The 15,764-nt window shown below is 38.5% G+C and overlaps 1 protein-coding gene across 2 annotated transcripts in view; it reads right to left on the reverse strand.

Moving 5' to 3' along the window:
• The window catches only part of CDC42 (cell division cycle 42), a 51,089-nt gene that overhangs the window by 11,161 nt on the left and 24,164 nt on the right, over window positions 1-15,764 (reverse strand). For both annotated transcript variants that reach the window (XM_053898834.1, XM_053898835.1), the window contains exons 2-3: window positions 10,120-10,274; window positions 7,728-7,800 (exon numbers count right to left, since the gene is read on the reverse strand). In XM_053898834.1, coding sequence (XP_053754809.1) covers window positions 7,728-7,800; window positions 10,120-10,224 — 178 coding nt within the window. In that variant the 5' untranslated portion in view covers window positions 10,225-10,274. The remainder of the gene's footprint in view (window positions 1-7,727; window positions 7,801-10,119; window positions 10,275-15,764) is intronic.

Here is a 15,764-nt window from a genome sequence, read left to right on the forward strand (position 1 = left end):
CCAGCTCACTGCTTAATTTCCAACACTTGCCAAAAAGCAGGGATACATCTCACATGGATTGCCGATCTTCCTCTTGCTTAGAATCTCCTATTAAAATTTTAAATTCAAGAGAAATTAACTCGGTTTGCACTGAAGATTCTGACCTATATGAAAGTCTGAAAGAACCTCATGGTATGAAAAATAAGAATTTACTGCCAAAAGCAACATTTTTAGAGAGCTCCAGCAGGACACTATAAACACAAGAAAGCAAATTAAACATTTCACAGTATTCACCGCTACAGATTCAAACCTCAACATTTTTTTCTCCAACTGATTATTCAAAATTTAATGGCATTTAATGATCCTGCCTCATCTGTGACATGAGGCCCATTCCTAAATAATTTTAGAACATCTGCTGGAAAACAAACAAACAAAAAATCTGAAAATAAATGGGGACACCCTGGAACCTGAGATTCCTACCATTTTATGTATATCATCTGCAAAAATCTAGACTATTGCATGTTAATGCAGAATTTACTAAAAACTGAAATTTTAGTCAAAATGGCCCTCCGAAGATTCCATAATGGCACTAAACTAGAGACCGAGAAGTCTATACAAATCTCTGTGGAGAGCACAGTCTTCCTGCTGATGTAATTAATCAGTAAGTGCAGAAAGCTTTCAGATACTAGAAAATGCCTCAATGAAAGAAAGGAGTTTGTTTATATATTTTTTTAAGTTTATTTATTTATTTTGAGAGAGAACGCATGCACACAGGAGAGAGGCGGAGAGAGAGGGAGACAGAATCCCAAGCAGGCTCCACCACTGTGAGCGCAGAGCCTGATTCAGGGCTCAAACTCATGAACTGTGAGATCATGACCTGAGCCGAAATCAAAAGTCAGACACTTAACCGACTGAGCCACCCAGGCGCCCTAGAAAGGAGTTTATTTAAAAACAAAACAAAACAAAAACACAGAATCAGGTAAACCAGACCAAACTACTCTGACTTGTTCTGAGTATTATTCATCTGCTAAACAAAGAGAAAAATATTAGCTCTGCACCAAAAACATCCAAGTCACTATTCTGATTTTTTTAATATACAAAGTGTATGAATCATAAATATACAGCTCCTGAGTTTACATGTATATGTATACACTTTTTAACTATTTTTTTAATGTTCATTTATCGAGAGGGGGAGGGGAAGAGGGAGAGAGAGAGAGAGAGAGAGAGAGAGAGCGAGCGCGCACGAGCAGGGGAGGGGCAGAGAGAGAGAGAGAGACACAGCATCCACAGCAGGCTCCAGGCTCTGGGCTGTCAGCACAGAACCCAACGCGGGGCTCGAACTCACGAACCATGAGATCATGGCCTGAGCTGAAGTCGGACGCTTAACCACCTGAGCCACCCAGGTGCCCCTACACTTTTTAAAATTGATTATTTATCATTCAGTCTCACAGAACATCTAAGAGGAAACTACTTTAAACATTTTACATTTCAAGGTAATTAAGATCCAGTCAAGAAACTTGCCAGCTGTCTAGCTAACTGCTCTATCTAGCATCAAAGCCCAAGCTTTCTCTTTTTCATGGTAATGCCTGAAATGACTAATAGAATTACAATGATTAACGTTCAAAAGTGAAGAGATCTTCCCTGAAAACTGAACCTAAGAAAACAATTATAAAAATTGTATATAAAAATAAAATAAATGGGGATGTGGAAAAACAATGTAAAATTTAATGTAAAGATAAACAAATCAAACTGACAAAGGAATTCCAGATAACATAAGCACACTAAAGAGGGGCAGGGTACAAATCCAAGTAGCTTCTGAACAGAAAACTTTGTCTGCTATCAGGGTAAGAAGGGGTGCCTGGGTGGCTCAGTCAGTTGAGCGTCTGACTTCGGCTCAGGTCACGATCTCACGGTCTGTGAGTTCGAGCCCCGCGTCGGGCTCTGGGCTGATGGCTCAGAGCCTGGAGCCCGCTTCCGATTCTGTGTCTCCCTCTCTCTCTGCCCCTCCCCCGTTCATGCTCTGTCTCTGTCTCAAAAATAAATAAATGTTAAAAAATTAAAAAAAAAAAAAAAAAAGAATAAGAAAAAAAGAACTGCAGGCAAATCCTGAACACTTGTCTTTCACAGCGGTGTGGTATACAGCAAGTCTGAAACTATTTTATGTGTAGTTTAGGACTGAAGATGAGAAAATATACTGAAACCCTTTCTAGGAACCAAGCTTCGGACTACAGAAGGAAAGGAGAGGAAAACAGGGAACTGGTGAAGGCCAAGAGGACTCCTAGAGTCAGTCTGAACTGAGGGTGTCACCAAAAGCTCATTATCCAGATGCAATACGCTGCTGTTTTCCCCCAGCGGACGACCGATGCTCAGGACCAGATTCTGCACCGCGTCACATCTGTGTGCGCCGTCGCCTCTCTGGCCAGACCTCCACAGCAAGGAACACACTTACGCTCCCACTTTGCAACCACCGTAGGAAAAATTGGTTCTGGCAAGAATTGTCAATCATTATTAAATCTAGAGAGAGGCTCTTTAATAAGACCAGAATATTCACATGGTTTTAAAGTGTCTTCTCACCAATCACCAACTACAAAAAGAAAAATTCTAAACATATGGTAGAAAAACTGGACACCTTGACCAAATGATCAAAATTACTTTTAACAAAAAAGTAATACTTTAGGACAGACACAACATTACTCATTTGGTATTCCAACCAAAAATGCATATTCTGAATCCACTCGTAAGGAAATAGGCAAACTCAAACTGAGAAACATTATACAAAAGAACCGGCCTGTTTCCTTAAAAAATGCCGACGGCGTGAAGGGCTGAAGTTCCATACTAAAGGGCACTAAAGAAAGTAACCACTACATGCAACGTATGATGCTAGATCAGAACGTGCTATAAAGCCATTATTAGGCGTTGACTATTAAAATTTTAAATGTTATATAGAATGTTACATTTCCTGAATTTGGTAAGTATACCATAAGAGAATATCCTTGCTCTTAAGAAATACGTACACTGAAGCACTGAAAAGCCAAAGGGCATGATGTATGCAACCTACTCTCAAATGGCTTAGAAATAAAAACGAGGGGCGCCTGGGTGGCTCAGCCGGTTAAACATCCGACTTCACTCGGTCATGATCTCATGGTTCATGAGTCTGAGACCCATGTCAGGTTCTGTGCTGAAAGCTCAGAACCCAGAGCCTGCTTCAGATTCTGTGTATCCCTTTCTCTCTGCTCCTCTCCCGCTCATGCTCTATCTCTCTCAAAAATAAATAAACATAAAAAAAAAAGAAAGAAAAACATTATTCATAGAGGGAGAGAAAGTCACAAATCATTAAGAACTGCTGAAACCGGAAAGGTGTTTTTGCTACTAGCAACTTTTCTGTAAGTCTAAAATTGAACTAGGAAAAAAGTGACAAAGAAGAATGGGTGTCAAAATATAAAAATGTTTGACCAGGAAAAGACCTTAATATAAAATACTGTAAATGGATTGCAAACATAACAGAGAAACTAAACTGTGCTGTGATCTGCCACACAACAGACTACTGTGTCACCATGAGGACTATGACATACAAGTACAACATTGAGAGATGTCCCCATATTGTTGTAAGAGAAAAAGGAAGGTACAGAGAGGGAGAAAAAAATAATAGTATCCCTTTTCCTTATGTATAAGTACAATGACTATATAGGAAGAACTCTGCTTAGGACATACACTAAGACGTGACTGTCTCTGAATACAGATGCTTTTTCATTTTCTCCTTTTGTTTGTCTGTATTTTTATTATTTTTTCCTATAATAAGTAAAACCTGCATCTTTGTAATAAAGAGTAAAATGTTAAATGCTGACACAGAAAGGAAATGACAGTGGGGTGAGGATTATTCAACATGGGAAGGAGCATACGATATAAACACGTTAAGTTAAAAAAAAGCTAAATATAGAACAAAATACACAACAGTACAACATGTGAAGAAAAAACAGGAGAAAACAACTGTGGGGGGAACTCATAAACAAGAATTTAGTGTTGTAACCACAGAGACAGAAATAAAAGCTGTGAGACAGAGAGAGAGAGCTCTGTCTCTTATCTTTTTTTTTTTTAAAGTAAAGCTCTACCCCAACCTGAGGCTTGAACTCACGACCCCAAGATCAAGAGTCGCACGCTCCACCAACTAAGCTGGCCAGGCGTCCCCCTATCTCTAACCTCAGATGGTATTAAATACATCTGTAAAAGGTGCACCCCAGTACCTCCCAAGCCCCTTATACATCACCCATTAGCTTTGTTTACAGACTCTGTATGAGAACTACAGTTCTCCTTTGTCACTTTGTGTTTCACACTTAGAGAATTGTAGCCAGAGGTGAGATAGGAATGCTATTAAAAAAACTGAGAACAGGGGCGCCTGGGTGGCTCAGTCGGTTAAGCGGCCGACTTCGGCTCAGGTCATGATCTCGCGGTCCGTGAGTTGGAGCCCCGCGTCGGGCTCTGTGCTGACAGCTCAGAGCCTGGAGCCTGTTTCAGATTCTGTGTCTCCTTCTCTCTGACCCTCCCCTGTTCATGCTCTGTCTCTCTCTGTCTCAAAAAAATAAATAAACGTTAAAAAAAAAAAATTTTAATTGAGAACAAAATGACCAAAAGTCAGCAGATTAAATGTAATCGAACAGTTAAAGGAAGTCAAAGGGCATCTCATGGTGATCAAAACTTTAGAAGAAAGAAAACTAAGCTAATGGCATGACTAGAATCAGGAACAGGGACTCTAAGATTAAGGCCTCTGCAGAAGAATAGCAAGTCTCCTCTTAAGTGTGTCAAAGACAGAGACTCATTGTGGATGCCTACAAGTGGATGCCTACAACCCCAGGTCTCCAATGTCTGTCCAAACACACACACACACACACACACACACACACACACTCTCTCTCTCTCTCTCTCTCTCTCTCTCTCTCTCTCTCCCCCTCTGTCTCTCTCTCTGGCTTAAAGTGACCTTAACAGTGAAGTTGGAAACCCACAACTTGCCTGGGATGGTAAAAATCATTTCCTTAGTGAATTTTTTTTAACCCCCAGAAAGACTCAGAATCTAATATAAAGATGAAATAAGTCAAATACTATTATTGTTAATTTTCACTTACATTTAGGAATAATCTATATTTAACACCCAGTGCCTACAGTATGTAAAATAATCTGCCATATTAAAGGACATGATAGGACACCTGGGTGGCTCACTCGGTTAAGTGTCTGACTCTGGATCTCAACTCAGGTCTTGATCTCAGGGTTGTGAGTTCAAGCCCCGTGCCGGGTTCCATGCTGGACATGCAGCCTAATTAAAAATAAAGAAAGAACATGATAGATTTGTTCTGATTCCTGTTTAAAGTGTATAATTGGTCTATAACTGGTCTTAACCTTGGGATTTTTTGGTTGAAAAATGTTGTTTATAAGGTTATAAATAATGCTGTTTATGGGATGCCTAAGTGGCTCAGTCTGTTAAGCGTCTGACTCTTGATTTCAGCTCAGGTCATGATCTCACAATCATGAGATCAAGCCTCACATGGCTTAAAGATTCTCTTTCCCTCTCCCCCTGTCCCTCCCCCACAGGCATGTGCACGCTCCCTGAGAGAGAGAGAGAGAGAGAGAGAGAGGAAGGAAGGAAGGAAGGAAGGAAGGAAGGAAGGAAGGGAGGGAGGGAGGGAGGAAGGGAGGGAGGGAGGGAGGGAAAGTGAGCTGTGATAAGCTAAAACATAAATACAGGAAATCACAAGTTATCAGGTTTATTGAAGTTATGTATGTAAAAACTTGGGAATGTTTCACTTGTCAGGTCAGGCAAATTAAACTGATTAAAAGATAGCTTAAAACTGGAACCCAAACATCCATCAACTTGTAAATTGATAACCAAATTGTGCTATATTCACAATATGGATACTACTCAGCCAATTAAAAAAAAAAACTGATACAGATAGATGAACCTCAAAAACATTATGCTAAGCAAAAGAAGTCAAACACAAAAGACTACATATTAGCCGAGTGACAGAAAGCAGATCTGTGGCTGCCTGGGGCCAGATCAAGAGGGGACTGACTGTTACAGAGCATAAGGAAATTTTGTAGGTGATGGACCTTGATTATGGTGGAGGTTACATAACTATACAGTCAGCAAAATTAATCAAACACTTAAAGTGACTGAATTCTATTGTATTATACTTCACTAAAGGTAAAAACAAAAAAAAAAATACTGATCTGAAATTTGAAAATAAAATTTTAAACTAATTTTCAACCCCAAGGAGCCAAAAATTATCTTTTTTCTGTGTGCATATTGCCACCAACGGCAACATAAACGGAAAATTTCCTCACCTATCATGAGATATGGGTCATTATTTTATTTTTTCTATTATTTCCAAGTTTCTTCCAGTATACCATTACTCATACAATTTTTAACTTGTAAACATTTTAAAGGTCTAAAACACCACAGAAAGCCACTGATCTCGAAACTGAACTGCTTACTACGGTGTCTCCATTTCATCCTCCCAACTAAATCTAGACAGTCCCTCAAAGTGAGCAGTACAAGATACTCCTTAAGAGGAGTAGGTCAGCGGGCAGGCAGGGAGAGCGTAACTCAAAAAGCAAAGCACCGAGGGGCACCTGGGTGGATCAGTCTGTTAAGTGTCTGCCTTAGGCTCAGGACATGATCTCACAGTTCCTGGGTTCGAGCCCTACATCGGGCTCTCTGCTGTCCGCACAGAGCCCACTTCGGATCCTCTGTCCCCTTCCCTGTCTGCCCCTCCCCCGCTTGCACACATGCTCTTTCTCTCAAAAATAAATAATTAAAACTTAAAAAAAAAAAAAAAAAAGCAAAGCACTCAGAATTCCTAAATATAAAAAGGTTACCTTTCTGAAATTTTTCTTTGGCTAACTAAGCTGATAACAACAGAGACTACAGAGACAGAAGTCAGAAATTAAGATGTGCAGCTACTGTTGAAACAAAGAGAAACAGGAGCTCCTGTGTGGCTCAGTTGGTTAAGCATCTGATTCTTGATTTGGCTCAGGTCATGATCTCACAGTTTGTGAGATCGAGCCCTACATCAGGCTCCAAGCTGAGCGTGGAGCCTGCTTGGGATTCTTTCTCTCTCCCTCTCTCTCTCTGCCCCTGGCCTGCTTGTGCTCTCTCAAAATAAGCACATAAACGTAAAAAAAAAAAAAAAAAAAAAAAAAAAAAATTTAACATTAAAAAATACATGCAAAACATTTTAAAAATAAAATTAAAATAATAATTTAAAAAAAGAATAACACTGAGGAATTGGGTATACTAAAGAAAGAAAGCAATTTATTCCTTTAATTTAAAAAGGTAACCACGTCAATATCGTGAGCTACATATTGGCTCAACTTCAAAGTATTTTCAGATACAGTAAACAATAACAAGCTATCTCTATAAGAAGCTATCTTATCTGCATATTATACAGACAAAAATCCTAAATATGCCTTCAAATTTCAGAGGCTGATAATACAGTTTGCCTAATGTACCCTGCTCTTGCCCTACTCTCTCTCTCCACACCATCCACCCAGGGAACTCCAAACTCCTATTTGCCATTCCAGGTCTGGGACTGTCCCTTGAATCAAGCATCAACCATCACAATATTCAATCCTGCTAACTATTAACAAAAGACAAGTGGTTTGCTAATAAGCTAGTTTCCAAAAATGTCCACCAAAAAAGATAGACAACCAGCAACCGTTAATAGTTACAGACCAAAACATAAAAGACATCAAGTTTTCACCTGCAGTATCAAAAAGTCCAAGAGTATATGGCTCTCCACCAATCATAACTGTGACTGCATAGTTGTCAAAAACCTAAAAACACAAAAATACAACATTGTTAGTATGCAAGGGGATGGTCAAAACGGGACAGGACAACTCTTAAGTAAAGGCAGTATTTCCTTCCTGAGACTTCCCCTTCTCTTAGTCTATATAATTCTTAGGTAACCAATCTTGCCAACCAAACCCTTGCATGAACTAAATGGTTCTTGGAAAAAGTGACGGGATGTACTCTGGGATGTCTACTCTACCCCAGTAGCCTGGATTAAAAGTCACAGGAAGGCTAGAGGTGCCATAAAAACAGAGTCCTCTAGCTATACAAAACGATGCTGTTCAATCTGCTATTTTTGAGACAGTAAGTTTATAGTTTACCTTTATGTTTACTCCGATTTCTAAGCAATTCTTATAGACTATTTCATTTTGATCTAGAATTTAAATATCCTAGATCCATGATAATCTTTTTTCCTCTCAGGGTTCAAGACAAGAAGCACGTTGTTGTAAATAAGCCCATTAGAGAGAAATAAAGGTTCCCTCAAGGTCAAGGAAAATGTCCAAGAAAGGGCTAGCAGATTATTTGTTGAGACTTCATGAATAAAACTTATGTTACTGGGTACAAACCACATGACCTAAGAGATCTTCTGTGACTAGATGTTTTTATTTGCAAACAGACTGTACAACCCATGACAAACTCCGTATATACTAATATTGGTTGTACTAAATTATCTGTGAAAATGGGAGGTAATAGTGATAAATGGGAAAAGACCCAACACTAATTCATGGATTCCTCTGAATTGACAAATAAAAATCAATCTTTCCAACTAGAAGGATGTTACATTTTCAGATCACCCCTTCTTTTCTAACTCTTAACTTTCCAGTTCATGTTTTAATGGATTGTTGAAATGTAAAAAGGAGTGGAATCAAGGGCATAGGGGAGGTGGTAGTTAAAGGAAAGTTGGTTCTTGATAACAAGAACTAGGAAATATAATGAATGTGGTTAAGCTCTCCAACAACGCAGGTTATTTTTCTTAAGTCATACCTAACTCTCTTCCAGAGATCCAGAAACACATATATGAAAGCCCCTCTTAAATAGAACACTTCATGACCAAAGTCATAACAGACTCAGAAACTGTGTTTACAAGAAAATAACTTTAATGGACACTGAAACACCAAAATTCTGACAGCTGCCCTCATTCTGAAACAAGATGTATGTATCTCTGAAAGTCCCCTAAAAGTCTCCCTCAATCTCAGAATTTCTTTTACTTACCATGTCCCCAAATGGGCCAACCCCAAAGTATGATTTTTGTATTTAATTATACCTTCAAATTCTCCCATTCCAAGAAACCTAACATTTCTTCCTACAGCCTTGACCTACCTCAATCATTGTGTCTACCTCAGGACATTACAGATTGTCAATTCTATTAAACATAATTACCAAAACTTTAACCTGTATTCATTCACCCTCTTAACAATGCTCATGTCTCTCAAGATTAACCTGAAGTATTCAGACATTTTCTTCCCTTTTACTTCCAAACAAATCCCATATTAATCATGCATAGGTTCTTTATAACTCCAAAAATAGCTCACTTAACAGAGGTGGTCACTGCCAAGCCAGGCCAACCCTCGCTCACCCCCACCACTGAAGGAAAATCTGTGTTTAACATAATTATACCACTGGGTTGGGTCACCCAACCTGGGACAAACACTGGATCCCCAAACACATTCTTTCACAAGTATTACTCTAACTCTTCTCTCACGTCATGATCTTTATTATTCCCATTTTCCCTCTACTCTTCTAAGGAGCTGATAAAAAACATTTGTGGGAGAGGACCCCAAAGGCTTCTGTTAATGTCCTCATAACCAAAACAGTTCTCTGCCCTTAAATACCAGTTTGCAGCTCCATTATTGCTAAGCCAACAGCTCCGTGAGATTCTCTTCTATCCTCTAAGGAGAGTAAGTGGAGACACATACTTTCTCTGAAGTTACAAGACCCCAAAAAGCATCCCAGAAGACCTCCAAGCACTGACTACTCATTGGCCAAGTTATCAAAAAGAAAGTCACTTCATTCCAAGATACAGGGCATACTTCCCCAAACTGAGACCACCGCTCTTTAGAATCTTGTCTATTGGAGTTTTGCCTCCCAGAACTTCTTGCACACCCCTGTGTCACCTTTTCAGCATTTTCACTGATTTTTTTCAGCTATTAATTTTAAAGTGTATATAACATACCCATCAGAAGATCTTTAAAAACAGGGCACAAAGGCAGACAACAGAGAAATCTTGAGCACACACGTAGTTTTCAAAAGATATCAAAAGAGATCGTATTTCACCAACAGATGATGGAAGCCTTCATACTTACAGTCGGTACATACTCCGATGGAAATTTATTTGTTGTGTAGGATATCAGGAGACAGGTTTTACCAACGGCACCATCGCCCACAACAACACACTTAATTGTCTGCATTGCTGAAACGGTTTCGTATCCACTTTAAATATTTCAAATTCAATGATGACCTACAAAAAAGAAGAAAAATATTTGTTTCATTTGTAGTTGTGTATTTTTTTTTCTTCAACTAGCAACAGGTTTGCTCATTCAGAGCAACAAGAGAACCAGCACCCCAACTGCTATGGCCGAAAGAGCCTAAAAAGAGAAACAGTGACTAGCTCAAAATCACAATAAGTAAGAGTCAAATTTCTAAGTCTCTGATCCCTTTGTTTTCCATATAAGTGGCATTTTTTTTAAATCCTAAGTAGTATAAAGAGTAGCATATTTATTTCTATAATGAAAGAGAAGAGGCTATTTCAGAATGAATCCCACGTAGAGTGTGCCAACAAGTGTGATTGTGTGAAATTCTTCCTTCAGTTGTATGTGCACACAAATGCACGTACATGTGTGTGCATAAACATGATATGTGCCAGACTGCAAAAGGAAATCACTGCTTTAAAGAATGGTCCGTTTATCCAACCTTAGAGCTATAACCAACGAGCTACAGAGTATCGCCACCAACCCCTTGTAAAAGAAGAGCAGAATGAGGAACTGAACAAAGATCACGATGATCCCCGGTCTCAGCACGTATTTTAACACCAGGTGGCCTAGTTACTAATTCAATATTCATGGCATGAAGAGGCCAAAACCTACACTTTTATAATGAAGAGTCCGATCACTCTACAGAATACTGACTTATAAACAGATATAATTACTTTAACTTCTCTTACTGTAGTCCTTTCTAAGAAGCTATCGATTACAAAAGTACCAAAGATTTATTATATTTCATCAATTCCGAGATGCTTGTTTTCACATTTAAACATCTCTAAAATCAGAACATGTCTTTACTGAAAGTTTCTTAAAATCACTGCCAGTCATTTTTTTCCCCACATTTTGACATCTAAGAAATTAGGATAAATGACATCTTAGAGTCAATGAAAACTTCTAAGTCTTTTTGGGAGAATAAAAAAGAAACTTCATGCCCTGTATGCCTACATTTTAAGACAAAGTCCTATTTCAATTATAATCCTGAAGGGGATGCAATTTCTTGTTGGCCAGAGGTGCCACCTTACTAAACACAAAAACGTCAGAACCATCTAACTCTGGGTTGGATGCCATGCCTATGCAGTAAGCATCACAACTCTTGATCATGAGTTACAAATGCCTGTTAACATCTCTGTATACAAGGAGTAACTTACAGGAAATATACACTCTCCCATTCCTCATCAAAATCTTCCTGATTATATTTATCTTTATTTAACCTCCTTTTATCTTGTTCCTTCTCTTTTCCCTATAATGCACTAACGCAGTCATACTAGTACAGCATTACTAGTTAAAGATCTTAATCCCTAAACTAAATCAAGATTTACCAAAATAATCAAGCACATGGGAGTACTAATTACAGAGAATTACTCCTAAAGAATGTCTTTTACATAATAATAAAGCAGAGGAAATAGAAACAGCTATCATCTTATGGTTCCTGAATCCACCTCTGAAAAAAAGAATAATGTTCTGCTAAAAAAATAAGGTCTTCTGTAGAATTTCTTTTCAATTGACAGTGAAGGAAAGGTAAGCAGAGAGTTCTGTTCACTCTACAGACTATTTTCCAGGTGCCTACAAATATATTTCAAGTTCAGTTCTCAAATACCTTCTATTTCTCTTGACCATTATTACTGGGTGATCTTTTTTTTTTTTTTTTTTTTGAGAGAGAGAGAGAGAGAGAGTGTGTGTGTGTGTGTGTATTTGCATGCATGCACAAGCAGGGGGAAGGACAGAAAAGACAGGGAGCGAGACTCCCAAGCAGGCTCCACGCTCAACGTGGGGCTGGATCCCAAGACCTGAGCAGAAATCAGATGCTCAACCACTAGGCCACCCAGGTGCCCTCAGGAGATTTTTTTTTTTTAATGTAGAGTTTAATCATAAACACTGGCAAAAAGTAATATTTGACCACTGTGGCAGAGACTTCTAGTGGTCTGCCAATTCTTCCTTTCTTCTTTAGTAATAGAATTTTTAATTAAGCACATGGTCCCCAGTAAAAAGACTACATTTCCTCAATTCCTCTGCAGCTCGAAGTGACCACTGTGATTAACGGGAGTGGAAATGACTGATGGATGCAACGTTCGAGACTAGCCCTAATACCAAGGGGCACAGTCTCCCTGTTGCAGCCTGCAGGCTAGAATGCAGACATGATAATGAGGGCTGAAGCAGCCACGACGAACCACAAGACACAACTGAGATGTTAAGGATGAGTCACAAAACAGGAAGGGTCAGCCCTGGATTGCCTCCAGGACTTTTACACAAGAAAGGAAGAAACTTCTCTTTCATTAAGTCCCTAGTATTCTGAATTTCTCTGTGACAGCAGCAGAACTGATATCCTAATTACTATATTTCACAGACTCTAAGAAGCCAATGATTTTTAAATACATCCTAAATTTAGAGGAGTTAAATGTGGGAGAAAATGTCTCAGAATCACTAATTTAGTAATATCTAGATTTATCAAGTAACTTTACAGTAAAGCTGACCACTTTTGAGACTTTGTCTCAAAAACATCTAAGAAAACTGCTCCTTGTAAATTTTAATTGTGGTTGAAATCAAATGAATTGTCATCCCTAAATATGAAGCTCCTCATCTTCATTCAATAGCTGGCATTCTCTTTTAAGACTTAAAACCCATACTAACAAACAAATACAAAATCAACAGGCCATTTATAAGCTTGAAACTTCTAGTGGAAGTTTCTTGAAGTTTTCATTAAGATTCCCTAGGGAGGGGCACTCAGTTGAGAATCATTATCTCGGTTCATGAGTCTGAGCCCCACCATCGGGGTCACTGGTGTCCGCGCAGAGCCCGCTTTGGACCTCTATCTCCCTTCTCTCTCTCTGCCCCTCCCCCACCTGCGCACACCCCCTCTCTCTCAAAAATATACATACTTACATATATACATACATAAATTTCCCAGGGAATAAGAAAGAAGAAAGTGAGAACGAGAAGTTCCCATGATTAGAGCCATGAATATGACTGCCACATGAGCTAAATCACAACTATCACAAGCTGCGACGGAGAAGGTCGCAGCTGGTCTAAAACATTCCAAAGAAGAGCTTTCATTAGTAACTGCATTTAAAAAGAATTTAAATCTGATCTGCACTGATTTCCTTTTTTGTATTATAAATTAACTATTTTCACAGCAGCCCATCACAAATAGATTACACAATAGATTGGTTCTTTCTATGGCAACCTATTAAATGCAGCACCTTTCTCTGATACCAGCAAGAATAAGAAAATGTTAAAAATGAGTTCATGATGGCCACCAGAAAACTTTCAACTGTAAAGTAAAACATATGAATACAACACAATTTGTAGTACAAGAAATCTACAATGTAAGTATAGGAACAAAGGTAGCAATATTTCAAACAGGCTCATAACTCTCTGCATTAAACACAAATTCATGAAAACTAATAACAAATTTTTTTTTGAAGTTTATTTTGAGAGAGACAGCACACATGAGAGAGGGCGGGGAAGAGAGAGGAGAAAGAGAGAATGCCAAGCAGGGTCCACACGGCCAACATATAGGCTTGAACTCAAGGAACCATGAGATCATGCATGACCTGAGCTGAAACCAAGAGTTGGATGGATGCTTAACCAACTAAGTTACCCAGGTGCCCCTAAATGACAAATTTTCTGAGGGTGATCTTTAAGATTTTCCAATGGAAGGTAATGGATCCATATAACAGAGATGTGCTCTGCACAGAGTTTGGCTCAATCATTAAACAAACAGTACTACTTTGAGAACTTTTAGAAGTGTGTATTTTTGCCTGTCCCAGCAGGAGAAACAGGCAAGCCAACTGGGACCTTTGTGTGTCCTGCCTAAAAAGCTAGAAGGAATATCCAAAATACATAAACTATAAATAACTATAAACTATACACTATATATATACTATAAACTATTTTTATAAACTATAAAATACATAGACACATAAATAATAATAATTTTCTTAACTTTGAAGTCACAAAAACCCTGGGTTTTAATCTCTGCTCTGCGCTTACTAGTGACCTGGGCAAGGTTCTTAATCTCTTTTGACTCAATGTTCTCATTTGTAAAACAGAACTCATTATGTCAACACCTTGCACAGTTGTTATGCAGATTAAAGAACATAAAAGGACCTCACAGCACATACTCAAAATACATGAGTTCATCTACCAAGTGCACTGGTTAAATCAATCCTACTTCACACCTATTTTCATCCAATGGGTCAAAACTTACACTGTACTTTCTTCTCTCTTTAGCGATTACCTAATGAAAACTCTTCACACTTTGCACCCAGCAGGTACACCAAAAAACAGGTTAAAATGAACTGAATATACTTGCTACTTAGCTAATGACACACACACAAAAATTAAATGAGAAATCCACCCAAATGTTTCTTATTCACCTGAAGACTTCTGTATCATTTTTCTGTATTTCCTGTATCTTATTTCTATATTTTACAGAGTGGTTCCTAAAAATCAAGTTCTTTAACAGGTATTAACAAAATTATTTAGGTACAAGAACAGACCTGATCACTATTGTGAATTGCCGAATAAAAAAATTTTTTTTTTTTTTTAGTTTACAAACCATCACTGTGTACATGTTTGAATTTAGTCTCTAAACTAGCAATTCCAAAATTAGCAGACCACCAGAATTACCTGGAATGGATTAACAATTCAGATTCTCGGACCCTCACTCCACATCTAATAACTCAGAACTCAATACTCCCTATGTAATTCCAATGTACAATGAAGTTTGAGAACTACTATCTTGTATGATAGCAAGATGAGGAATACCAGTAACACAAGAATCTAAGCTAAGATAAACATTACTGGCATTTTAGGTCACCTAGAAGTGAATTTCTTAAAGTAGGACGGGGACACCTGGGTGGCTCAGTCGCTTAAGCATCTGACATCAGCTTAGGTCAGATCATGATCTCATGGTTTGTGAGTTCGAGCCCCGCATTGGGATCTGTGCTGACAGGTCAGAGCCTGGAGCCTGCTTCAGAATATGTGTCTCCCTCTCTTTACTCCCATCCCTCGCTCTCTGTCTCAAAAATAAACGTTTTAGGGGCACCTGGATGGCTCAGTCGGTTAAGTATTCGACTTCGGCTCAGGTCATGATCTCATGGTTTGTGAGTTCGAGCCCCATGTTGGACTCTGTGCTGATAGCTCAGAGCCTGGAGCCTGTTTCGGACTCTGTGTCTCTCTCAATCTCTGCCCCTCCCCCGCTCATGCTCTGTCTCTGTCTCTCTCTCAAAAAATAAACATTAAGAAAATAAATAAATAAACGTTTTAAAAAAATGTTTAAGTAGAATAAAAATTACCAACATGAATTAACTGTATCAAACAGGCTTTTTACATATTTAGTAATAAAAAACTCACATTAGATATTGAAAGATCATGAACCAAGATAGTTCAGAGGTGCTTCCAATTACTGCTTCAATCTAAAAAGTCTTCTCAAATAATAATGATAGGAGCAAACACTTATATATATA

This window comes from Panthera pardus, unplaced genomic scaffold (genome assembly GCF_024362965.1).
Source record: "Panthera pardus isolate Hobbes unplaced genomic scaffold, ASM2436296v1 HiC_scaffold_11, whole genome shotgun sequence".
Lineage (NCBI taxonomy): Eukaryota > Metazoa > Chordata > Mammalia > Carnivora > Felidae > Panthera > Panthera pardus.